This window comes from Blennius ocellaris, assembly GCF_963422515.1.
Source record: "Blennius ocellaris genome assembly, chromosome: 19".
Lineage (NCBI taxonomy): Eukaryota > Metazoa > Chordata > Actinopteri > Blenniiformes > Blenniidae > Blennius > Blennius ocellaris.
This window is the reverse complement of record NC_137668.1, coordinates 23,825,898-23,850,771: the sequence shown is the minus strand read 5'-3', so window position 1 is coordinate 23,850,771 and position 24,874 is coordinate 23,825,898. Positions and strand designations below refer to the sequence as shown.

Sequence of the window (24,874 nt, the reverse complement as noted above, 5' to 3'; positions counted from 1 at the left end):
ACTCAGGCTGTGCGGTCGCTTCATCTCATCATCCTGCCGTCTGTGGATCTCAATAAAAAAAACAAACCAAAACGATCATTTTCTAACTGTGGCGCCTCTCTGGATGTGTGTTACCTACACACACACACACACACACACACACTGCTCAGTTTCACAAAGTTTATTTTCTCCTCCATTCAATCTTATAGTTCCACAGTTCGCATATGAAGACCATAATAATTATATGTACTGTAGACCCAAGGCACTGAGTACTCTGCAGCATCACTGCATCCCGACATTATTCCAAAGTTTGAGATAAGTGATGCTCTTGTGGCATTTTTAGTATTTCCTCTTCTTCGTCACACATGCCATGCACTCAAAATACTGAAAATAGAACTTTTACTTGGAAATGGTGCCTGAAGTACAATAGGATAGGGCAACGAGAGTACACAGTTTTCTCCTCGAGATTCATTGAGGAATTTTTCCTATTTGGGTCAAATCTTGAAATTGAACAATCATTCGATTTTGGGATGTTGATGGCAAACTGTTTCTGAAAAAATCCCCTAAAAACTGCAAAACAAAAGGTATACCGAGTGACGTGTTAGTTGCTAATGCTAAAAAAAAAAAAACAACCTAACTAATAAATCTTGAAACAGATTTTTATGGAATGAAAGAACTGAAAGAAAAGCGCTATATAAAACAAATGCATTATTATTAAAGGGTAATTCGAGCGTTAAGGAGGCGGGGTCACGCGTCACTGCCAAGCAGTGCTCCCATTGGCCGTGGCGCCTGTCAATCATGCGGCGCTGCCATGGTAACGGCAAGCCGAGGTCCGTTACAGTGAGCGGGCGAGCGACCGGCAGAGAGGCTATCGAGAGCGGGCAGAGAGGTAACGGAGCACCGGCAGGCAGGCAGGAGAGAGCCGGCGGACGAGCAGCGGAGCTGAGAGAGCCAAGCGCCGCCGGAAAAAGGTTTGTGGAGAGCCGGTGTTCAGCCAACGAAGCGGCGGGACGGAGCGAGCGGAGCACCCCGGCTGACAGGGAGCGTTGCGCCGCGCGGCAGGCGGCGGAGCCCCGGGTGGAGACGCAGCGGAGCTCCGGATGAACTCCCCCCCCCCCCCAACATGAGCAGCCTCCCCGCGGTATTTCCCTCCACGTCCACCGTGTAGCCCCGGACTGTGACACTTCAGCTGCCGCTCGGATGCCCTCGTCCCTTTATTAGCAGTTTCGTGAAAAGTTTTTTCCCGACCGCCATGATCCCGGAGTGTCCCCGCAGCGGGGAGCCGCGGAGCCGGACCCGCTTCCAGCGCAGCCCGGCAGCCGAGCCGAGCCAGACCCAGACCCGGGGGTCCAAGGCGGCCAGCGGCCTGCTGTCCGAGATCCAGACCCCGGTCAGGAGCGAGCCGTTCACCGACCACTACACCATCATCCCCGGCAGAGAGCTCGGCAGGTGAGGCGCCTCTGTCACGGTTCATCGCAACTTTAAGCTTAAACTGTTTATTTTATCTGTTGCATTTTGTTTTTCTTCTTCCATTTCTGTTTTTTAATAATATTGACAAACTAGAAAATTAAACAGTTTTACAGTATTTGATAGTTTTGAGTCTGAGTCCACGGCGGGGATCGAACCCGCGACCTCCGGACTGTCAAACTCAACCTCGTCCAGATTCACACTGTTCAGTTCAAATACAAGTATATCTATAAGTATATATATCTATAAGTATGTATACACAAGTTATATCACAATAACCTTTTCTAGAACCTGAACCTGAATTTAATCAGCTTTTATTTTTTTTGCATTTTATGTCTTTTTCCATACAAATATGTCAAAACTGTCACTTTCCATTCTGCTTCTGCAGCCACCAGCTTTTAAAACAATCACAGCTGTCTATCTATTAAATTTGTTACTTACATTTTTTTCTTTCATTAATTGAAAATTCCCTCACATTCCAATTTGCATTGAGTTTTTCTGGGTCGTGAACGTCGACGTTCACATTTTCCTGCAGTCTTAATGTTAAGTCCTGGTGTTATTATGAATATGCTGCACACTTGTCACACCTTTCCACAGGGATTCACTCCACAACGATGAGGCTTTTTAGTTTCTTTTGCTCATTTATGTTGCGCAGGTGAAAAACCTGTAAACAAACAAACACCGGCGTAACGATAAGAGATGAAATATGAGGGTGACGGCAACCGAAACAGGTTACAGGAATGCAAATGTATTTATTTTATTCAAATGGATGGATTTGTTCCTTCATCCGAGAACAACAGTCACTATTATTGGAGAAAAGGGTAGTTATTAGGTATAGCGTGTGCATGTGCGTGTGTGTGTGCGTGTGTGTGTGTGTGCGAGACGCATGACCCTGACATTGTGACTGAGCTTAGCCGCCCTCAGATCAACTTGAAAAAGTTACATTAATCTGCAGCGCCTCTCTGATCTTACAGCATCGTGGTACGCATTCACATATCAGCTGACACACACACACACACACACACACACACACACACACACACACACACACACACACACACACACACACACACACACACACACACGACACCTTTTTGACTCTCAAACCTGAACACTTTTTAAATGTTCGCACATCTGTGTGTTAAACTGCACAAATTTACCAATTATAATGGGAAAAGTGACTTTTTTTTAAAAACTCCAATCGTTTAAAATGTGTCCTGTAAGTACTATGTTATATAAACAGATCCCTCCTATAATAAATGATATTTCTTCATTCGACATGTCATGTGAAAAAAGGAAAGCTTCAGTTGTGTTTCGGGGGGGACAAACTGAACTTTTCTGAAATGCTACTGCACATGTGCATCACGGCTGCAGTTAACAGTTCTTCTGCACATGCTCAGTAGATGCTTTCCTTCAGAGCGTCAAGACTCCCAGTCCATGTTCTCCTGGGACTTGATGCTTTTACTTTGACAGTCACCATTGACAAGCACAGACACGTCAACAACAGATAAGCAAAAACTCTCACATCTCATTAAATATAAAAAAAAATTAAAAATAAAACGACAATCTGAAGGTACGCTGAGTTTCTTCCTCCTGGAAAACTGTGACAGGACGTCTGCTTGAGCTCCACCACAATCTTGCATAAAGTCCAAGATAAATGACCGTGATACGAAGGAACTGTGTTTAGTTTTCTTTTTGGTATTTCGGGGTTATTTCAGTGACGAGACGAGACTTTCTTTGTGCAGTGGGATTACATTTCAAATGTCTTGGAGATGTTTTCATGGCTTTTTTTTTTTTTTAATGGAAAAAGTGACTATTGTGGAGTCGAAGTTTACAGTGTGAAGAAAATGAAGCTTTCAGATTTACCTTGAAAACACCCAGACGAATGGTGCCGATGCTGGTCCACTGAGAACTTGAGTGATTTTAAAAGGACAAACCTGATTTTGCCTATATTGACAGTATAAAAACTGAAAAATCTGGAAAAAAATCTGGAAAGTTAAAACAGCGGGCAGGAAAGAGCGACGTGATGAAGAGAGCAAATGAGAAAATGCAAAAACATGAGCGTCATCTGCGTGTTTTCTACTTTCTTCAGATCGTCGTTGCAAAAACTCGACAAGACGTTCGACCGATTTCTCCTGTTTGAGCTTTTTAAAGAGAAACCGTCAGTTTTCTTTCTGCTTCTACTGAAGCTGCTTCTCAAAACGCGTCGTTTTGTTTGAGAAAACTTTCACCTTTACGCGGAAACATTTTGAAACCATCGTCCGTTTTCACAGGAAATGCAGAAACGCCAAAAAACGATGTGGTTTTTTTTTCATGTTCTAGCTCATTCTGACAAACCGTGTTGGTTTTAGCTAGCGCTGTCCTACGGGTCGACCACTGCCGAGAGACGGAGGCCTGCACTCTGACAGCTCGGTAGCTCCGACTAGTGGCAGGCGGCTGCGTTACAGCTGAGCAAATGACAGTGAAACACGTTTTTTTTGGTGCAAACAAGGAGATGTTTGCATCACGGACCCTCCAGGGGGCGCTACAGTCAGGTTTGTTCTGGTACGTCATTGTGCTAATCGAACACATGAAGGTCGCTGGCGTCCTCTGGCTACGCCGCATCGTGTTTACTCTGCCTCTGACTCTTGGCCGGCTCTCCGGGTTGAGCCTCCTGAACTCGGTGCAGGAATTCCATTCACGAGTTCCCCCCCCCCCCCCCCCCCCCCCACCCCACCCCACCCCCTTCCAGATTAACGCCGGTAAAGCGGGCTTTGTCTTGCCCGTGCACGGCGACATGCTGTTGTTGTGGCTGCGAGTTCACGCCTCCAGATGGAAAAACATGAAACATATGAAAAGAAAAGGGTTTTGGATGGCGCCCCCCCCCCCCCCCCCCCCCACACCCCCGGGTCCTGGACGGAGAGGCTGTTGGACTCCCGGGACCGTTTGGCTTCCCAGCATTCCTAGTGTGTTCCGCCTGTTTGCGTTTGTTCTCACTTTGAACTTCTTAGTGAACTTTTTAGACGATGATGTCGTTTTTCTGTCTGTGTGATTTATGGACATAGAGAATATCTGCAGGTGGTTTGTTGGGGGCTTTTCACGGCGCTTTTCTCCGAACCATCGGAGCTCGCTGGCGAAACTGCTGCTGGATCGGAGTAAATGGGCGGAAAAGCCGCAAGCAGCAGGGGGAAACGATTGTCCGAAGGACATTGGGAGAGTGGACTGAAGGAATCGGAGCGTCGGCAGTCGTCACACGGAGAAAAGTCCAGGGGGTTTGAGTGTTTGAGGCCTCATGAACCAGAGACTTCGCTTCTCCGTCAGCGAGGATTTCTGCTGTTCTTCTTCTTGGGCTTATCGTGGAGGCTTCCTGTACCTCTTGGAACCAACTCCCCACTTTGACAATGAGTCGTCGTAGAATCAGAAGCGATCGGGGAGTTGAGAGAAAACGAACGGGCGGCGTCGTGTGTGCGGCGAGAAACCAAAAAAAAACCAAAACCCCGGCGACACTGGCTCCCCCTTCACACGCAGGTATTGGATGGGAGCTTGTAACGGGGGGTAGTTTAAGGTAATACCCTCCAGCGTGTCTCTGCGGTGGGAGTCCCAGATGGCCAAGCTCCTTTACGGTCTGTGGCGAATTCCATCTGGTTAAGACCCAAAGCTTTTTTCCAAGATGGGGGTCAGTGACAGACTTGCTTATTAGCCCATATGGTCCGTGGGGGGGAAGAGCTTCCGCGACTGCACATTTAAAGGAGGCTATCAGAGTAAGAAGTCACCCCAGTTGCCATAGTAACCCTATCTTTTTTCTCATTTTGCCTGATCCAGTACACCTGGCGGTAGAGATTGTTCTAATAGAGCTGCTCTAAAGCCCGATGGGACGGTGGAGTCGTCCCGTGCCGCCGTAGCCCAGTTTCTCTCGTCCCGCGGCAGAAACCGGAATCGGATCGGAAGCACAAAGCTGAAATCCGATCGATTCTTTCTCCTCCACTGGAGCGGAGGTCACCCGGCCTCTGTGTTCGGGACGCGCCACGCGTTTGATCACCGTCAATCGAGCGGCTGGTTTTGGACGCCGGGGGGGGGGGGGGGGGGTCTGTTGGCGTTGGCAGAAGCGTTTTGGCCCGGCGCCAGTGGAAATCTTTATTTCATTAAATGCAGCCAGGGCCTGGCTGCCGGCCTGGCACGGAGCCCCGCCGTCCGACTGCAGTCGGCCTCCAACCAGGGACTCGCTTTAAGCACCGCGAGGAAACGTTTCTGTCGAGGGTGAAAACACAGTTTTGGTAGGATTAACATTGCTCGCCAGCCATCAGTCCCCCGGCTCTGCAGAGATTAAGAATAAAGAGGAGCTTCCTATTTGCCGATCGCGGTGGTACCTTAAACTGATCCTGTGTTTTCTGTCAAGGACAGATTACCTCTGAGTCTGATGAGAAGCTCTCGAACAGAGCATTTTATTTAATGCAAGCCGACGTTATACGACCTCTCCAATGACAAAAATTTTGCTTTAAATTAAACAGAAGGCGAACCATATTAGATAACACAGATAGAGTTCTGGTGCACTGATACCTGGGATTTATTTAACTGATCTTCTCTGTGTGTTTGTTTTCCATGAGCAAATAATGGGTTTGAACACAAACTCAACCACAACTCATCATGTCCAGTGTTCACTGCACTTATCTACTTCCATACGCTAGTTTGGACTGTGACTCCGGCCTCATTGATCTTAAGCATTGCTCAGCATTTAACCGTCACTCCAGCCAGTACAGGTAAGTGTCTAAGACCCGGGATTTACCATTGATAATGTGCAATCGGTCTTTTATTTTGGTTGTTCCGAGGCAGCCGCAGGTCTTTGACCTGGTTTTCTTGACGTGCCGCATTATTTTCTCAGAACAGGTGGGGAAAATGTCTGCGCTGTGTCAATATTGTCTTAAGTTCCTCGTGTCTGTGGTTCGAGTCATTAAAGTCGTCGCTGTGTAAACACACCGCCGCCACACCCGGGTCATGTTTGCTCTTCCGAGACCTGCTGAAACGCCGTTCGGCAAACGGGCGTCGTTTGCGTGACGTTGCCGTGAAACGAAAAAAAAAAAAGTTTTTCACTCGAAACGACGTGGCTAAAAAGACGCACGTGTGAAGGTTTGAGAGCGACCCCGGTCAGCAAAGTGTCCGACCTGCTGAGTGTAACGCTGCGAAAAGTTGTTTCTGTCCTCGCCGGGGTCGTTCAGGCTTCACTCGTTAGCCAGCAGTGAAGTACACACACACACACACACACACACACACACACACACACACACACACACAAAGCTGCCTGTTTCAGGGTGGAGTCTGTGAATGAGGCTGCTGGCTTTGGAAATGTGCTGACTCGGCTTTAGAAAGGGCTGCGGTGGCCCAGTACGGTTTCTAAAGAGCAGGCCCAGACTCCCAAACCAAACAGCATCGGCGCTTGTTTCCAGGGGTCCGTGTCGCTTCAGACCGTCGTCGCCGTCACCCCCGAGGCACGCTGGAATAACACGGGGCGGTCGGGTTCTTCCAATGTCTTCTATTTGCTGCCTCCCGGCATTTCAAACGTCTGAAATCTGCCCAAAATAAAGAGTGTGTCGCAGTGAACTCGGGTAAACCTGCCTCGGCACAAAAAATGTAAAAAAAAACTCTGCAGAGGTACATGTTCTTCTCTCACAGATTAATTAGGAGAGAAATGTTAAACGTAGGAATCAATGTCACAAGGATGACTTGATTGTACGCTCGCAGTGCGTCGCTGTATTGTCACTGCGTCGGACGCGCTGAGAAACTCCCCACACAAGCAATTTCGTATCTGTACTGTGAGTATTGTCTGTCGACATATTTTTGACCTTAGTCCAGATTAGCTGGAGGTAGCAGACGTTTGGCTATCTATACATAGCTACACCTGTACAGGAGACGTTGAGCTGACCTCTGCAGACAAACTGGACTTTATTGTTCTGTTCTGGTCAGGCTAAGCTTAGACAGAAGCTTTGTTTGAATTAGGTACTGCGTCTATTAGAGGTTGTTTAGGAACTGGTCTCGCCCAGGAGTGTTTAAAGGAGTCATATTATGGAAACAATTCATTTTCTAAAGGTTTTTCTCAACAGTACTAATCGTCTCCAGACCTGGAACGACGCCCTAGAAGTGAAGAAAGTGTGTCCTCTCTCTCCCCGGCTTGTTTCAGGTTTTAAAAAGTGTGTTGCTCCAACCAGCCAATCAGAAATCAAACCCTATATAGTGTCATCGGGGGGTTTAGCCAATCACAATCAAGGTAGGCTCCTCCCCCTTTGACTCCTTCCACAATCAGGCAGCTCTGCTCTGGCACATGGCACCACGAGAGGAAGTACTTCCTCCTCTTCCCATAGATGGGCATTTGTGGGCGGAGCCAGTCCAGCTCACATAGACACAGCAGATTGTGAATGTAGCTCCTATGATCCAATATTCAAATGGGGGAAAATCACGGAAAAGCTGAATTTGGGACGTTGAACTATGAATATGCTTTTGGACGAATTAGACCATGTGAAAGTTTTATATTGGGACCCGTTTAAGGAACGATGCACCTGAAGCCCCGTCGTATCACAACATGTTGCTCGTCAACCGCGGCGTCTCCTCACGAGGTCGAAAGTGACTCGTAGACCGCGGACGTTTATTACCTTACCTCTGCCGACGACACAACCATGTGTTTTCGAAGATGCGGCCCATAAAGTCAGAGAGAACAAGCTTCTCTTTTTTATGGCCAACGCTGGTTACCAAGGCAACCAGTTGTGTTTCCCTGCATCACACTTGGTCATGTGAAGGATGACGCCAGTATTGTTCCTCCGAGTGGCTACACAAACAGTGGAAGGGTTCAGAAAGCAAAACGAGGAGTCCTGAGGCGGAGAATGTCCTCTGAAGATCAGATCACTGTGGTGAATGTAAGACAAAGATGGACTTTATTACAACATTTTCTTTTTAATTTTGGATCAGTGAAACAAGGGACGTGAAAGATGACTGACTGAATGTTGCCGTGATTCTGTGCACAACACCGGTTCGTACAAATATCCTTGCGTGGCCACAAGCTGAAGAAGTGAAGAGCCGACAGGATGTGAAGGAAATGCCTTGAGAGGTTCAATGGGTTGGACAGAAAGACCTCTTTGAGTGCCTCGTGTGAGGCGGGCCTCGCTGGAACAGGAAGAGTCTTTTTTAAAGCATCGCGTGAAAGCAGATCTGGAGCGGCAGCAGACCTTCAGCCCCACGAATACCTCCTGAAGCTCCGTGTCACAGAGATCATTTGAAGGCGTGAGGTGTTTTCACTTTTGACTCACACAATGCCAACCGGTGAATAAGCACTTAACCCCGAACCGTGACGTTCTATCTCCGGTCATATATGGCTAAAACCACTCGAGAGGGATGACCTTTCGCAGAGTATCAACTGGGGGAGAGAAGATGAACTGCGCGTTTTCAATAAAAGCGACAGCTGTTCCCGATTGACCCACTTTGGATGGATTATTCAGATTGATTCTTTCTGGTGTTGGAAAACAGATTCAACAGGAAGTCAATTCTTTAGGATTGCATAGTTGCAGTGAATCTACGAGAAATCCAGAGGTATTAATAGGTCATAGAGCTGTGACTGTCAAAATAAAACTACCATGTCCCAGGAGAATAACGACACTGGAGGAGACGTTGTTCTTGTTGTCCAATTACTGAGCACGTGCGGAACAACTAACTAACAGTGTTTGTAGTTTCCATGAGGGGAACTCATCAGAACTCCCAGATTCTGTTTCTTTTATAGTGAAGTTCAGCGGTAAAAGAACTTGTTGCACTTATAAATAGATGGGCCAGTGAGTCAGTGGCTCACGGCGCCCCATGACTCTCACATGGAGGCAGCTGAGGATGAAGCAGCCCCGTCCCTGTGTCATACCCAGAAGGCGTTCAGGGTCTCTGTTGTGTCCTCGCCCTGCTGACTCAGACCTGTGGTTTGATCCAAGACCTCGTCGTATCATGTCTGATCGGGCCGTGTCCCCGCAGACATCGAACGTCAGACGTCGCCCAAACAACTTTGAATATAGTTTGGATAAAAAAAAAAGAAAAACCGATTTCTAAATCTGGGTCAAAATCAGAAACTAGGCTAAACCAAGACTAAACCCAAACTCTGGTAAAATATCGACCATAAATAAATAAACCAAACTAAATTAGAGACTAAATTATACAGAAACAGCCCAAACCGAAAGTTAGGTCAAACAAGGAAAACGTCAAGTCTAAATAAAGCAGAAACCAACCCACAACCAAGTCAAACTAGTATGAAACCAACCACAAACGTCATAAACCAGCTAAATCAAGTGGCAGCCAGTAAAGAAACATCCACATTCAGACGAACAACAGCCAGAAAAAAATTAAGCCAGATTTATACAGCGAGAAATACCAAACTCAGACAAAACAAGTGAGAAACCAACTCAAAGCGAGCCGAAGAACAAGCCAGACAAGCGGTTTAAACAGACAAAAACCAGTTAGAAACCCAGCCTGTTGGTTAAGAAATAAATTATGCACAAAAAGTACCAAAAACATAATAAACAAACCCTTGAAAAGTTATGTTCTTCGTCTGTGTGGACAATTCGGAGAATAAATTAAAAACAAGCGGGTTGAATCTGTTCCCTGCTCCCGTTTCCAGTCTAAATCATGTACAGTGTTATATTGTCGGCGTTCGGCGTCTGTCCCAGTTATTTATAGACACTGTGGGCATTGTCCATCACACCAATCAAATGAAGAGGAAGAATGTTTGGTGTCCAGCAGACTCCTGCTGTGCCGCTCCACTGTAACCGTCGGCACGGCCGCTCAGTCCAACTCCATTTGAAATGCGACCGCGTCTCATCTCAGACCAATTAAACTGACGGATCAGCTCTCGCCGTCTTCTTTCCTCGCTTCCTGAACACAAACGCAGGATCGACCAGAGGGACCGTCCAGAAACGGATCCCGTCCGCCGGCCGTTCAACCCTCCGTCCCGTCCGAAACCGCAGGAATCCGGCTCTGGCGAAGCAGCAGGACCGGCAGGTTCGGCGTGTCGCTGCTGATTATGCGATCGTTGACTGCCGGCTTCAGGCCGTAGGGTCGGTACGACGCTGGCCCTGTCATGTCCATCACTTCACGGCGTCTCCCCCCGGGCGGCGGGCGCTGGTGCACACGCTCCCTTCACATGAGACCACCTTCGGTCTGCCGGAGAACTGGGTCACGGCGGAGCGAGGGGAGGCAGCCACCGCCTGCCCCAGAAAGACGAGACTTCATTTGGAACGTGTTTTGACACTTTGGTGTGTTCGTCCTCTCCGGAAAAATCTCATGAACTCGATAATCAGAAGGCGTGTGTGGAAAAGTGAAAACTGACGTCCCTTTATAAAGCCGCCGGAAAATCCGTTTTGTGAAAACGATGCCAAAGGTGCTCTTTGAAATATCTTGGGCTCCGTTGCCGCGTGAACAGGCAATGCTTAGACTTGGGCTCAGTTACTGTGCATGTGCATCACTGTCGTAGTAAATAGTTCTTCTGCACATGCTCAGTAGAGGACAAGTTTGAGCAAGGAGTTTTATCGTTGAGAGTAATCCAATACGAATGTCCGTGTGCTTCCACCGTTAACATTTATCTGGCTGTGTGGTTTCGTTACCAAAACAACCAACAGCGCCACCTCGTGGCCTGGCATGAAAACTACAACGTTTTCGAGATCATTGCCGTGTAAATGCAACGCTTGTCTGAAACGGGGCCTCAATGGCAACTCCGACATGAAAGCCGTACTTCAACCGTTCTCGCTCCTCTCGTCCTCCAGGGGGAAGTTTGCCGTGGTGAGGAAGTGCGTGGAGAAAGTGACGGGTCACGAGTACGCCGCCAAGTTCATGAGGAAGAGGCGGAAAGGGCAGGACTGCCGGACGGACATCATCCACGAGATCGCCGTGCTGGAGCTGGCCACGGCCAGCGACCGGGTGGTCAACCTGCACCGGGTCTACGAGATGGCGTCCGAGATGGTGCTCGTTCTCGAGTTGTGAGTATCCCATGTTTTTTTTTTTACCAACGCAGGTACCGGAACTGACTCTCAGGCCCAAAGTCTGCCAGGAATCTGACTCAACCCAGACTTTAATCAGCTGGAAACTCAAACTCAATTACAACCCAAGTCCAGGTCAACAATCGGTCAGAAGTAAGAGACTACTAGAAGGGTTCATCGGGAAGAAGGGAGGAAGGATAATAAACTTTCTCCTGATCAGGACTCTTGGCCCCCATCAGCTCTGGTATGGCTAAACGTGGAAAAGGGAATTCCCCGTGAGATTACTTTCATTTTGGTTCAGTTTTCCTTGTAAAGACTTAAGATCGGTAAAATATCCGGTGGAACATCGGCTCAAATCCGGGCCGAAGTCGGGTTTTAATTGAAAACGGACACAGCAGCTGTAGCCTGAACCATTAGCGTCAATATTTTCTGCCTTTTCTGACAGATTTACCAACATCCTTTAAGTTTTTCTCAACCTTCTCGTAAAGACTTGAGATGTAAAACCAAACACCAGACTGAAGATCATATCGGCTCCATGAGGCGTCGTGAGCAGGCGTCAGAATCAACAAACCTCTGATGGAAGGCTTGTTTCCTCAACATCTGGAGGGAGTCTTGTCTCCTGTAGCTCCATGAACATTCAAATAGGAGCAATATTTACACTTTTAGTCCTCAGAGACGACTTTCTTTGTTTTTGGTTTTTTTTATCGTGTTTTTACGTCACAGCATTGAAACGGTGCAATGACTTGCTTCACCCCGACCAGTCGCAGCACCAGCTGATCCCAGCGCCGCGCCGCGCTGGAAAGCTAATCCAATTAGCATCCGTACGTGAATAATGGAGGCGAACAGTGTGACATTCTCCAAGGTAGAATGTGAAAGGGGGACATATAGCCGCAGCTCCAGGCCGGGCTTTAATGCTCCAGCTAACACGGGCTATTCCAACAATGTGCCCCGCTTGTTTTCTTATGCACATACACACACACACACACACACACACACACACACACACACACAGTTTGTGCTGTGAGACACAGATGGATTGGGTTTCCTGTGTCCTACGAGGCCGGCGGCTGAGAGGCGAAGCTGACATACTGACAGCAGTGTGATCTGGTAAATCCATCAGCAACACTGAGTGAAGAGCAACTGGGGCGCCGCTCATTTTCAACACACACACACACACACACACACACACACACACACACACACACACACACAAAAACCCCACACGCACACGTGATGTATGGTGTTGACTACAGTAGCTGCACCAGTTGTCGATGATCTCACTCCACTGGTCATGAACTGGACATATTTGACCTGATTCCCACACACACACACACACACACACACACACACACACACACACACACACACACACACACACACACACACACACACACACACAGTGTATTGACACGTTGTGGATCGTCTGTCATTGATGCTCATACAGACCAGTTCATTTCACTGACTAACCTTTGCACAAGGTGAACATACAAAGTCATCGACACGTCGCTCTATAACATCCGCATGAGTTTTTACCATTTCGTTTTTTGTTCTCACTTCCTTAGCTTAGCGTCGTCACATACGAACGGTGAAAAAAGACAACTTTTAATGAAGCGCTGCTTCTGCACATGTGCACAAGTAGTTGTTCTGCACATGCTCAGTAGATGGTAGACAATAAGAACAAGGTTTTTTCGCCAGTGTCCATGATTCTCCTGGGACTTTTATTTTGACGGTCACCGTAATAACAATCCCCATTTAGTCGTCTCTCCATACGGATATTTTTCTACTTGCCGTGCAGTATCAATGCCTCCGTGTTGTAATAATTCCCTTTAAGTTTGGATTTATTTCACCATGTGAAAGTAATAAACTTATACCAGAAACACGCAGCGAGCTGGGGAAAGTAATTCAGATCCACATTTCCTTTAATTTGAGCAAATCAGAGGCACCGTTGGCGTCTAGAAGATCATCCACGCTCTATTAGTCGAGTTACTTCGTAAGTATTTTGGCTTTGGCCTTTTCGATCCAGTGTAAACCGTTGAGGTACTTTCCTGTACTTGGTCGGTTCATAACGTCGTCGCACCGTTTTACAGGATTACCAGCGAGTGTCGGCAGCACATGCCACACAATGCAATCCGCCTCGATAAGGAGATCCCATTAATGCCCCTTTAAACGCCCCCCCCCCACCCCCCCCCCCCCCCCCCCTACCTCCCTTCAGCCCATAATCCCAATCCCAGCCATTGTCCAACGCAGTATAATCCCAGAATTAACTGCTCCAGCCTGAATGGGGATAGAACTCACTGCTACGCTAAAGAGGACCACTAGTGACTCCCTCTAACACCGTTAATATCTTCAATCAGGCCCCACTAATGACCGCCGGAGGAGAAGAGGAGCTCCTCTGTTCAGTCCCTCCTCCTCCTCCTCCTCCTCCCCGTCCTTTTATACTTCCCTCTGGTTTCAATGTTGCAGGGAAGTAGAGCAGAATGCCTCCATTCTTTCTACGGAGGCATGCGGTCGACAAGTCTTGGCTGCTTCTGTCTCATTTTTTTATTTACATTTTTTTTTTTCACCGTCTTGTATTCATCCGGCAGCTGACGGGTATTTCGGGCAGTGGGGCAAATGGTGATGAAGGAGGATTGAAGGATGTGGGGGGGGGGGTGGGGGGGATTCTTCCAAAGATATCCATGGTGGGATGTGTAGGAGACAGAGGCAGGGATAGTGTAAAACGGGGGGGGTCAGAAAATGGACGTGGCCTCATCGCTGGCCGAGCTCCAGCTGGAAGTTCATTATGTCAGTTGAGCCGCACGAGCACACGTGACGGGGGAAAGCGTGGCCGTTCTGCCCTCGTGGAGCCAGGGGGGGGGGGGGGGGGGGGCATCAATTCATATTCTCACTCTGAAGCTGTACAGATCCTCGTATTGAACGCTTCTCAGCTGGAAACACACTGTATCTGTACCGCATTACCAGGGGGGGTAAATAAACCTTCTACATCCTACCTCCAGGGGCTTAGCGCCACCTGGTGTCATCACATAGGACTGCATGCGAAAGTATAAGATTAATCCTATAAGATTATCGCCAATATTTCCTTGTCAGTGAATAAAACTTCCTCCTGTAAAGTATAAAGTCTCTCCTCTTGTTGCTTCAGGCTTCGTTTCCTCCTGATCCACACCCATGGTGCATTAGTGTAGCTCGCCCCTCCCTCGCCATGCAGTGTGTATTGCATTAGTGTAGCTCGCCCCTCCCTCACCATGCAGTGTGTATTGCATTAGTGTAGCTCGCCCCTCCCTCACCATGCAGGGTGTTTTGCATTAGTGTAGCTCGCCCCTCTCACCATGCAGTGTGTATTGCATTAGTGTAGCTCGCCCCTCTCTCACCATGCAGTGTGTATTGCATTAGTGGAACTCGCCCCTACCTCGCCATGCAGTGTGTATTGCATTAGTGTAGCTCGCCCCTCCCTCGCCATGCAGTGTGTATTGCATTAGTGTCGCTCGCCCCTCCCTCGCCATGCAGTGTGTATTGCATTAGTGTCGCTCGCCCCTCCCTCGCCATGCAGTGTGTATTGCATTAGTGTCGCTCGCCCCTCCCTCACCATGCAGTGTGTATTGCATTAGTGTAGCTCGCCCCTCCCTCGCCATGCAGTGTGTATTGCATTAGTGGAGCTCGCCCCTCTCACCATGCAGTGTGTATTGCATTAGTGTAGCTCGCCCCTCTCTCACCATGCAGTGTGTATTGCATTAGTGTAGCTCGCCCCTCTCTCACCATGCAGTGTGTATTGCATTAGTGGAGCTCGCCCCTCCCTCGCCATGCAGTGTGTATTGCATTAGTGTAGCTCGCCCCTCCCTCGCCATGCACTGTGTATTGCATTAGTGTAGCTCGCCCTTCCCTCACCATGCAGTGTGTATTGCATTAGTGTAGCTCGCCCCTTCCCTCGCCATGCAGTGTGTATTGCATTAGTGTAGCTCGCCCCTCTCTCACCATGCAGTGTGTATTGCATTAGTGTAGCTCGCCCCTCTCTCACCATGCAGTGTGTATTGCATTAGTGTAGCTCGCCCCTCTCTCACCATGCAGTGTGTATTGCATTAGTGTAGCTCGCCCCTCTCTCACCATGCAGTGTGTATTGCATTAGTGGAGCTCGCCCTTCCCTCGCCATGCAGTGTGTATTGCATTAGTGTAGCTCGCCCCTCCCTCGCCATGCAGGGTGTTTTGCACTAGTGTAGCTCGCCCCTCTCACCATGCAGTGTGTATTGCGTTAGTGTAGCTTGCCCCTCTCTCACCATGCAGTGTGTATTGCATTAGTGTAGCTCGCCCCTCTCTCACCATGCAGTGTGTATTGCATTAGTGTAGCTCGCCCCTCTCTCACCATGCAGTGTGTATTGCATTAGTGTCGCTCGCCCCTCCCTCACCATGCAGTGTGTATTGCATTAGTGTAGCTCGCCCCTCCCTCGCCATGCAGTGTGTATTGCATTAGTGTAGCTCGCCCTTCCCTCACCATGCAGTGTGTATTGCATTAGTGTAGCTCGCCCCTCCCTCGCCATGCAGTGTGTATTGCATGTGTGTGTGTGTGTGTGCCCTCGCCATGCAGTGTGTATTGCATTAGTGGAGCTCGCCCCTCCCTCGCCATGCAGTGTGTATTGCATTAGTGTAGCTCGCCCCTCCCTCGCCATGCAGTGTGTATTGCATTAGTGGAACTCGCCCCTCCCTCGCCATGCAGTGTGTATTGCATTAGTGGAGCTCGCCCCTCCCTCGCCATGCAGTGTGTATTGCATTAGTGTCGCTCGCCCCTCCCTCACCATGCAGTGTGTATTGCATTAGTGTAGCTCGCCCCTCCAAAATCTGACACACATTTTATAAGCTGATCTCCAGGGATCGTTATTTTTTCTGCCCCACCACATGACCCGGTGATGTCAGCCTGCGGACATGTGGATAAATGTGGGTTCATTATCGGCACGGGGGGCGAGGGGGGGTGGGGGTGGGGGGTTATCATGGGAAAGTCCAGTCACACATGCGTACATGATGAGCGCAGGAATACTGACCTCACTATGACTTCACCGCTCCGTCTCTCACTCTCACGCACTGTCGAAAAGTATCCCCACCCCCCCTCCTCCCTCCAGGATGCCCCACACTGTTGATGTTTACGAAGCGGGGTATATAGGTCAGCTTGCATCTTTTCTTTTCTTTGCCCTTTTTGAAAGCATGTCCCCCGAGTTTGAGCGCCACGTCGGCTGATCAAAGCCCGATCAATCTTTTTTTCCCCCCACGGCGCCGCTCCGACACCCATTTCCTTCATTTGCATCGGCGACCCACCAATCACGCTCCGGGGGCGCTCCTGGAGCCCGGCTGACCTTTGACCTCTCGCTCGCGGGGGCAACACGCTCTCGTTTGGAGTCACACTAATGGAGGCTTTCTGTGTCTTGGAGCTGCGACGACCCAATTCACAGAGGCTCCGACGGTCCTTCCGGAACCTTTTAGTCTATTTATCGTCCCGTCACACGAGCAGCATCGTCCTGCGCCTGTTTTTGAAAGAAAAAAAACCCAACAGATAACGAAGACGTCAGCAGGGGGCGTCAACGGTTCACACTGCAGCTCCATTCTGATTTCTTAGGGTTCCATTAAAATGAAACGACTGTCCAGGATAGTGACCTTTGCACCTCTTTGCAACAGTTTTTCGTAAAAACCAAAAGACTTTTACTTTTTCCACTCGTCTCTTTGCACTGACTCGTACCTCTCGGCACCAGGACTCATCTCAAGTTGAGTTTCATGGCTGAATCATCCTGATGAGAATCCAGTCCATCGTAGAGTCGAGTGGTCTGATCCTGAACACTTTAGGAAGTGTTTAGTTGTTGTTCTCTGTTTGTGTCGGACCGGATTAACTTCTGTCTGATCCTCTGGGGAATGGACCTTCATTCCAACGGTTGATCGCACGTGCAGAAAGCAGCCATGGTGGCCAGGTGTCAAACGCTGGTACGGATTAGCGGCCAGTCGTTTTCCACCATGACCTAAATAGTATTCAGATAAAATCCATGACTTCAGAGCTCGTATCCCCCTTTTGCTGACAGCCAGTCAGTAAAGTGTGAAGGTTTTCCTTTAGGAAACCAGGCTTGTGTTTTATTGACGCGGTTTTTAAAAGGGCGCGACCTCCAACTGGACATCGGAGGCTTTCTCTCCTTCTGCTTTCTAAAATAATCTACAATCTTCATCAACCTGTAACAAACAATAAAGACCGAACCAACGTCTATGTGGAAAGACGTCGATTCTTTGTTTGGTTACTAGAGACATGCTGGATTGTTCCAAACGATCTGAAACGAAACTCCTCAGATTGTGAGGTTCCAGTAATATTCATATCTTCATTACTTTTACACATAAAATCTACAGCACCAATTATACATCATGTGAAGCTGTGAAGCTGTGAAGGTAAAAATGGCCGATCCCGCCAGTGGGCGGGATCGGCCATTTTTACCTTCACAGCTTCTGTTCAAAGTCGATCTCAGTCGTCCTAAATTGTAGTTTTCGTCCGAACAAGTGTATCTACACCGTTCTGAGCTCAGCTCCCTTCATTTTAAAGGTGTTTAGTGGCTCCAGATGTAAAACCTGCTCCATTAGGCCTGAAGGCCACGATAAAGCTCCACCGTTTGAACTCTGGTTCCAAACCAGAGTGAAGTCTGATTCCTGCGGGAGCCCGACTGTTTCCTTACTTTTCATTCTCCTCAATCGAGTTTGATCAGCTTTCTCCTCACCTTGACAAATCAGACTGAGCCTCCCCCCCGCTGTCAGATAAAGCCTACTTCACGGCGCCCTGAGGGGACGCCTTGTCTATTCCTGCCTGGCCTCGGCCTCCTCCTCTCGGCTGATCTCGGGTCGGAGGAAATGAATCCGAAGCCGGGCGGCGGCTTCAGTCACAGCCACGACCCTGTTCCCTTCACGTGAGGAGGAAGTGATCAGTCAACACTCACAGACGGCCTCATTCAGCTCCTAATTGCTTCGCTATATTTGGCGGCGCTTCGCTATTTCTGCCGCGTCCCCCCCCCGGAGGGATCCAACATGGCGGCGCGGCAGAGGCGAGGTCTGGGTTCCTTCCGGCCCGGAACAAAGCGAGCCTCTGAGGTCCAGCGGGTGACGGAAGGTGCGTTTGTGTGTGTGTGTGTGTGATCGCAGCGCCGCGGGAGGAGAGATCTTCAACCAGTGCGTGTCGGAGCGGGACGACGAGGCCTTCACCCAGGACGACGTGAAGAGGCTCATGAGGCAGATCCTGGAGGGGGTCGCCTTCCTGCACCGCAACAACGTGGTCCACCTGGACCTCAAGGTCAGAACTCGCTGATTCAACCTCACCTGATGAGCCCCGAGGAGCTCGTCTCAGTTTTTTTTACACACTGACTGGTTGGTTAAAGAGTCTCGGTACATATTCTCCTGGGACCTTTATTTTGACGGTCACCGTAATGACAATCCAAATCTCCAAAAGTCCGTAACGTATTGGTCTCTGCTGCATGTGTGCGTCGTTTCATTACAAAAACAAACCGACTCAACATGCCAACCGCATCATTTTCAGTTTTTGCCTGCCGTTTCCATGGAAACTGACATCATTTTGGAAGTTTTGCCGTGAAAAGGCGACACTTTTCTGGAGGGAAAATGAAAAGACGATGTGTTTTTACTTCATAAGTCGTGTAAACTGGGGTTTTTCAACTCGCATCTTCACAGGTCAACCTCAATCTGAGGTCGTTGGAGCCGTTCGGTCGCCGTTCGGTCGCCGTTCGGTCGCCGTTCGGGTCGCCGTTCGGTCGCCGTTCGGTCGCCGTTCGTCCCAAACACCCTTATTTGATTCTAAAATCTTTAAATGTCAATGTCCCCCCTCCTCCTTGCATCCAGATGAGCTTGAACATTCTGTATCCTAACGTGTCGGTCGTCCCTCCAGCCTCAGAACATCCTGCTGACCGGCAGCTCGCCGCTGGGCGACATCAAGATCGTGGACTTCGGTCTGTCCAGGATGGTGAGCAGCCACCAGGAGCTGCGAGAGATCATGGGGACCCCCGAGTACGTGGGTGAGTCACGGCTCCACCTTCCTGTCCCCACCCCCCCCCCCCCCCCCCCCCCCCCCCCTCCCCTGGTCACATACTGACGACCTTCAATTATCACTTCTCGGCTCCACAGCTCCTGAGATCCTGAACTACGAGCCAATCAGCACGGCGACGGACATGTGGTGAGACGGTTTCCACTGAACTATGAAATAATAATAAAAATTACCATTACTTTCATCCACCTTCATTCTGGCTTGGTCTTCTCAGGAATCGTCTGGCGCCCCCTGCTGGCAGCAGCACTGAAGTGTTCTAAATCCACAGAGTAGAGTAGGAGCAGTGGAAATAAGAACGTGGCTCCTCTTGTTTGTTCTGACGTTGAACAGGACGGACGTTACCGTCTTCAGGATGTCCTTAGAGCTGTGAGGACAGTTTCTTAGAAAGATTGTTTGACTCCGTTGTTCTCGACGGCGGCAGGTTGAGAAAAATTCGGCCGGACCGTCGCTTAATGGATTCAACGAGGTTCCGTTAATGATCCTCGGGAGTGTTTTTATTAGGTCCATATTGACGTGATGGCCTCTCGTCATATCACCAGATATAAAGCGTGTGTGTGTGTGTGTGTGGTTTCATTACAACCAACAGCACCATCCTGTGGCCCGACATGGTAACTGCATCACTTTCAAAACATCGCCATTCAAAAAAAGCAAATACGATGCAGTTTTCTCTTGAAACGTCGTCACGGAAACCCACAATGTCCCAAGAAGAATGTAGACCGCATATGAGAAAAATCTGAATTTTCTGTCGCGTGAATGTGCCGTTTGATGCTAACGCTAACCCTCCCGCCGTCGCCCCCGCAGGAGCATCGGCGTGTTGGCCTACGTGATGCTCACCGGCCTCTCGCCCTTCCTGGGCGAGGACAAGCAGGAGACCTTCCTCAACATCTCGCAGCTCAACGTGAGCTACAGCGACGACGAGCTGCAGCAGCTGGACCGGGCGGCCGTGACCTTCATCCAGACGCTGCTGCGCAAACAACCCCAGTCAGTACGACACTCGGCACCCGCTCACCCGCGAGAGCCCACAGCGGGGGAATCAAACATGGCTGACATGGCTACCATGACAGATGTGGCTAAAATAGCTAACATAGCTAACATGGCTGACATGGCTAACATGGCTACCATGACAGATGTGGCTAAAATAGCTAACGTAGCTAACATGGCTGACATGGATAACATGACAAATGTGGCTAAAATAGCTAACGTGGCGAACATGTTTAAAATGGATAATGTAGCTAACATGGCTAGAATGGCTAACGCAGTTAACTTGGCTACCGTAGCGAACATGGCTACCATGACAAATGTGGCTAAAATAGCTAACATGGCTAGAATGGCTAACATAGTTAACTTGGCTACCATAGCAAACGTGGCTAAAATGTTTAGCTGTTCTTCACTGTAGTTTCCAAACTAAACAAACTACAGTTTCAGTGCACACAGAAAAACGTAGCATCACGTTTCACACTGTGCATAACTGTGTGTACGACAACCACAAAAGTTGGGATGCAGTGTAAAGCGTAGATATAAAACACTAGAAGCCTCACAGCCACCGCCATCTTGGGGAGGTCGCCCACTCATGCTAAACGTAACAATCCCCGTCTCGATAATCCACATAAACATTCGTAGCTCGCTTGCTAGTCGACGTAGCAACACAAATAATACCTCATTTTAAAGGTTAAGCTGAGGAAAAGCTCTATATTTGTGTTGCTACGTCGACTAGCAAGAGACCTACAAATGTTTTTTTGTGGATTATATAGACAGGGGTCTTTATGTTTAGCACGAGCGGGAGACCCACCCAAGATGGCGGCGCTGTGAGGCATCTAGTGTTTTATATCTATGCTCGTATAAAGAGTGTTTGAAGTGTGTTGATGCAGCCTGTTGACTGGTGTGTGTGTGTGTGTGTGTGTGTGTGTGTGTGTGTGTGTGTGTGTGTGTGTGTGTGTGTGTGTGTGTGTGTGTGTGTGTGTGTGTGTGTGTGTGTGTGTGTGTGTGTGTGTGTGTGTGTGTGTGTGTGTAGGGAGCGTGCCACCGCAGAGCAGTGTCTCCAACACGCCTGGCTCCAGCCGTCACCGCAGGAGGACGCCCCGTCTGAGGAGGAGCAGGAGGCGCAGGAGGAGGAGCAGGAGGAGGAGGAGGAGGCATCCAGCCCCGAATCTCCCAGCAGCACCGGCGCTCCGGAGGAAGAGGAGCGGGAGGAGGAGGAGGAGGAAGAGGAGGGGGCGGGGAGCCTGGTGACGGAGGAGCTGCTGGTGATGGCGGCCTACGCCCTGGGTCAGTGCCGCTCCTCCTCCGAGAAGGAGGCGCTGGCGGCGGAGCAGAAGGCCGTCTCCAAACGCTTCAAGTTCGAGGAGCCGTTCAGCTCCCTGCAGGAGGTGCCCGGAGAGTTCATCTACTGACACACACACACACACACACACACACACACACACACACACACACACACGCACACACAGCTAGTGTCACAATAAGAAGAATAAACTCCTCTGTAACAAGCTGTTAGTGTTTATTCACACTCTGTGGAACTCTCCGGAACCTTTATTTATAAGCAGATAGATCATTCTCTCACTCTCACACACACACACACACACACACACACACACACACACACACTGGGCTCTGCTCTGGTTGAGTTTAGTGTGCGAGTTAGAGCTCATTCTACAGATTTATTATTATTTTTATTTTTTTTTGTATTTATAGCGCTGAAAATTGAGTCTTTACCAACTGTTTGTCTCAAAATAATAATAATAATAATAATAATAATGTAAAGTGCTCCATCGCCCCCTGGTGGAGGTTCAGGACAGGTTCGCCCTCTAAGTGTACTCACTTGTCTTTTTACATGTTTTTATTTTTCATTTATCTTCGACGTTCTCCAGTGGGACAAACGGGAAAGTTCCGCTGCTCGGAAACGACGTCGTCTCCCGCGTTTCTGCCGTTGCCGCGTCGACGGACATTGTTTGTTGTTTTTTCAGAACGTCGCCGTACAGACACGGAACTTTTTTTTTTTTTTTTAACGCAAAAAATGATTCATTTTCACTTGAAACGTCTCGTAAAACAGGGATTTAGTTTTAAAGTTCAAAGCAGTAAATGTGGTGGGTTGGCGGCAGTGGGATTCTCTGGATTTATTACTAATGATCTGTTTGTTTGTTTGTTTTTGTTTTCAACTGCGTACAATCAGACCTTCATCCTTTCAGGTTCTCCAAATAAATTCAGGGGGTGAAAGTGTAAATTCTTCCGTTAAAATTCTCCTCTTTACTCATATTATTCTCCTCATTTCTGCTCCAGATCTTCTCTTTTAATTTCATTCCTCCGGATATGAAGCCACATGTAAAGAGGGATCAGTAGCGCCCCCTGTAGGTGAAAACTGTAAATCAACCAACGTCACGAAACACAATATTGATTTGTCTTGTATTTTGTTCAGAAGAAACTTGAGCTCATTTCCTCCTGCAAAACTTTGTACATGAATGTTGCTGCGTTGTAAATAAAGAACTGAAACTGAGGCGGCGAGTCGTTTTGTCTTAGTTTTAATCTCAGATTTAACTCTTCGGCTCTGCAGTTTGCTGGAAACACTTTTAGTGTAGGACCCATTTATAAAAGAGCTATTTATTAGAAATATATTCAAATTACTCACAGTAATGGTTTAATTTGTATTGAGAAATAATTAAAAAACATTTTTTTGGGGGGGATCAGATGTTTCTTTGTCAGTTTTTCTTTGAAAACATTTTCACACATCCTTAAAAGTTCGCCACATATGTTGTTTCATAACTCCTGGTGATTTGCAATGTGGTTTAATGTCTCATGCAGAATTTACAGACATAAATGGCAAATACTCTCCCAGCGTTGCACTGGTCACGTGACCAACAAAAAAATTTTGCTGCTGAATTTTTTTGCAGCTGAATTTTTTTTTTTGCAGCTGAATTTTTTTTTTGCGGCTGAATTTGTTTTTGCAGCCAAATTTTTTTTTGCGGCTGAATTTTTTTTGCAGCTGAATTTTTTTTTGCGGCTGAATTTATTTTGCAGCTGAATTTTTTTTGCAGTTGAATTTTTTTGCAGCTGAATTTTTTTTTTGCGGCTGAATTTGTTTTTGCAGCCAATTTTTTTTTTTGCGGCTGAATTTTTTTTGCAGCTGAATTTTTTTTTGCTGCTGAATTTTTTTTGCAGCCGAATTTTTTTTGCAGTTGAATTTATTTTACAGATAAATTTTTTTGCAGATTGATTTTTAGACACATTGAATTTTTACGCACTGAATATTTTTAGATGTTTTAGACAGCTGATGGCACAGATATTCTGGCTGTTTTGCAGCTGAATTTTTCTTTGCAGCCGAATTTTTTTTTGCGGCTGAATTTTTCTTTGCAGACGAATTTCTTTTTGCGGCTGAATTTTTTTTGCAGCTGAATTTTTTTTGCAGTTGAATTTATTTTACAGATTAATTTTTTTGCAGATTGATTTTTTTTTTTTTAATTATTTTTAAATACATTACAGTCATTCCAATTTGCTGTTATAGAGAAAATAGAAAAGCCCAACATATCCACATGAGCAAGCAGGTGCAGATTGATTTTTAGACACATTGAATTTTTACACACTGAATTTTTTTAGATGTTTTAGACAGCTTTTCAGATTCAAAGTCTGATTTCAATGGTAAAAAAATTCAGAGTTAGAAATTCTAATTTCAGAATCTGATGGCACAGTTTCACTTCCATACTTTCTGGAAGGTTGTGTTTTGTTCTGTGGAGGACTGGGGACGTATCCAGGAAGTACTCTGTGTTTTACACATCATTTTTACCACAATTTACCCCCCAAAAAATGCAAAGTTTGGGGAACTTCCGGTCGAGTCTGAATGAAGGATGACGGTCTATCCAGAACTGTCCACCAGAGGGCAGCACCGACCTGCTGTCTTTCTCACAGGAAGCAGTTTGTTGTTTAAGCTTCGTCATGTCATTGTGCTTTACAGTCAACCAATCACACATTTTCTTTTTTTTATTATTTAATTTGTCATTTCCCTTTTTTTAAATGTCAAATAGTGTTCTATTTTCATTATGTGTCTGCTATTTCTATTCTTCTATCCCACTAAAACTTTTTTTTCTTTGTGGTTTTGGTGCATAACGGGTACCGAAAACATTTCCCTGTACTTTATACTGTGTATGTTTTGTTGTTTGTGACAAATAAACCATGGGAAGAGACAATAAACTTCAAATTTCAGTTGATTTCTACACAAAGTGAGACGATTCCTCCGATTCAACAGCAGAAAACTCGAGAAACCTAAATGTCACGTTGGAGACGTCAGAAGCTTTTGGAACTAATTTGACAGGAACTTATTTCCCACCTCGCATGTTTTCATAAATACTTTATTTGGGTAATAAAAGAGAACGTTTGTCGCCGTGTTGGTCCGGTCGAAGAATTTACATGTAGAGTT

The 24,874-nt window shown here is 47.6% G+C and overlaps 1 protein-coding gene across 1 annotated transcript; it reads left to right on the top strand.

Moving 5' to 3' along the window:
* The first annotated feature begins 867 nt into the window (after positions 1 to 867).
* Positions 868 to 22,960, top strand: stk17a (serine/threonine kinase 17a). Its single transcript, XM_080515302.1, has 7 exons — positions 868 to 1,428; positions 11,202 to 11,414; positions 18,561 to 18,708; positions 19,315 to 19,441; positions 19,551 to 19,599; positions 20,272 to 20,451; positions 21,482 to 22,960. Exons 1-7 carry the CDS (start codon positions 1,232 to 1,234, stop codon positions 21,858 to 21,860), a joined length of 1,293 nt encoding a protein of 430 aa, XP_080371428.1. The 5' UTR covers positions 868 to 1,231; the 3' UTR covers positions 21,861 to 22,960.
* Positions 22,961 to 24,874: the final 1,914 nt, after the last annotated feature.

Bases quoted from the DNA above. Each gene is read 5' to 3' on its own strand.
- stk17a (XM_080515302.1), top strand. From the start codon at position 1,232: ATGATCCCGGAGTGTCCCCGCAGCGGGGAGCCGCGGAGCCGGACCCGC. The intron at 19,442-19,550 runs GTGAGTCACGGC...TCGGCTCCACAG, and splicing joins GGGGACCCCCGAGTACGTGG to CTCCTGAGATCCTGAACTAC. The intron at 19,600-20,271 runs GTGAGACGGTTT...TCGCCCCCGCAG, and splicing joins AGCACGGCGACGGACATGTG to GAGCATCGGCGTGTTGGCCT.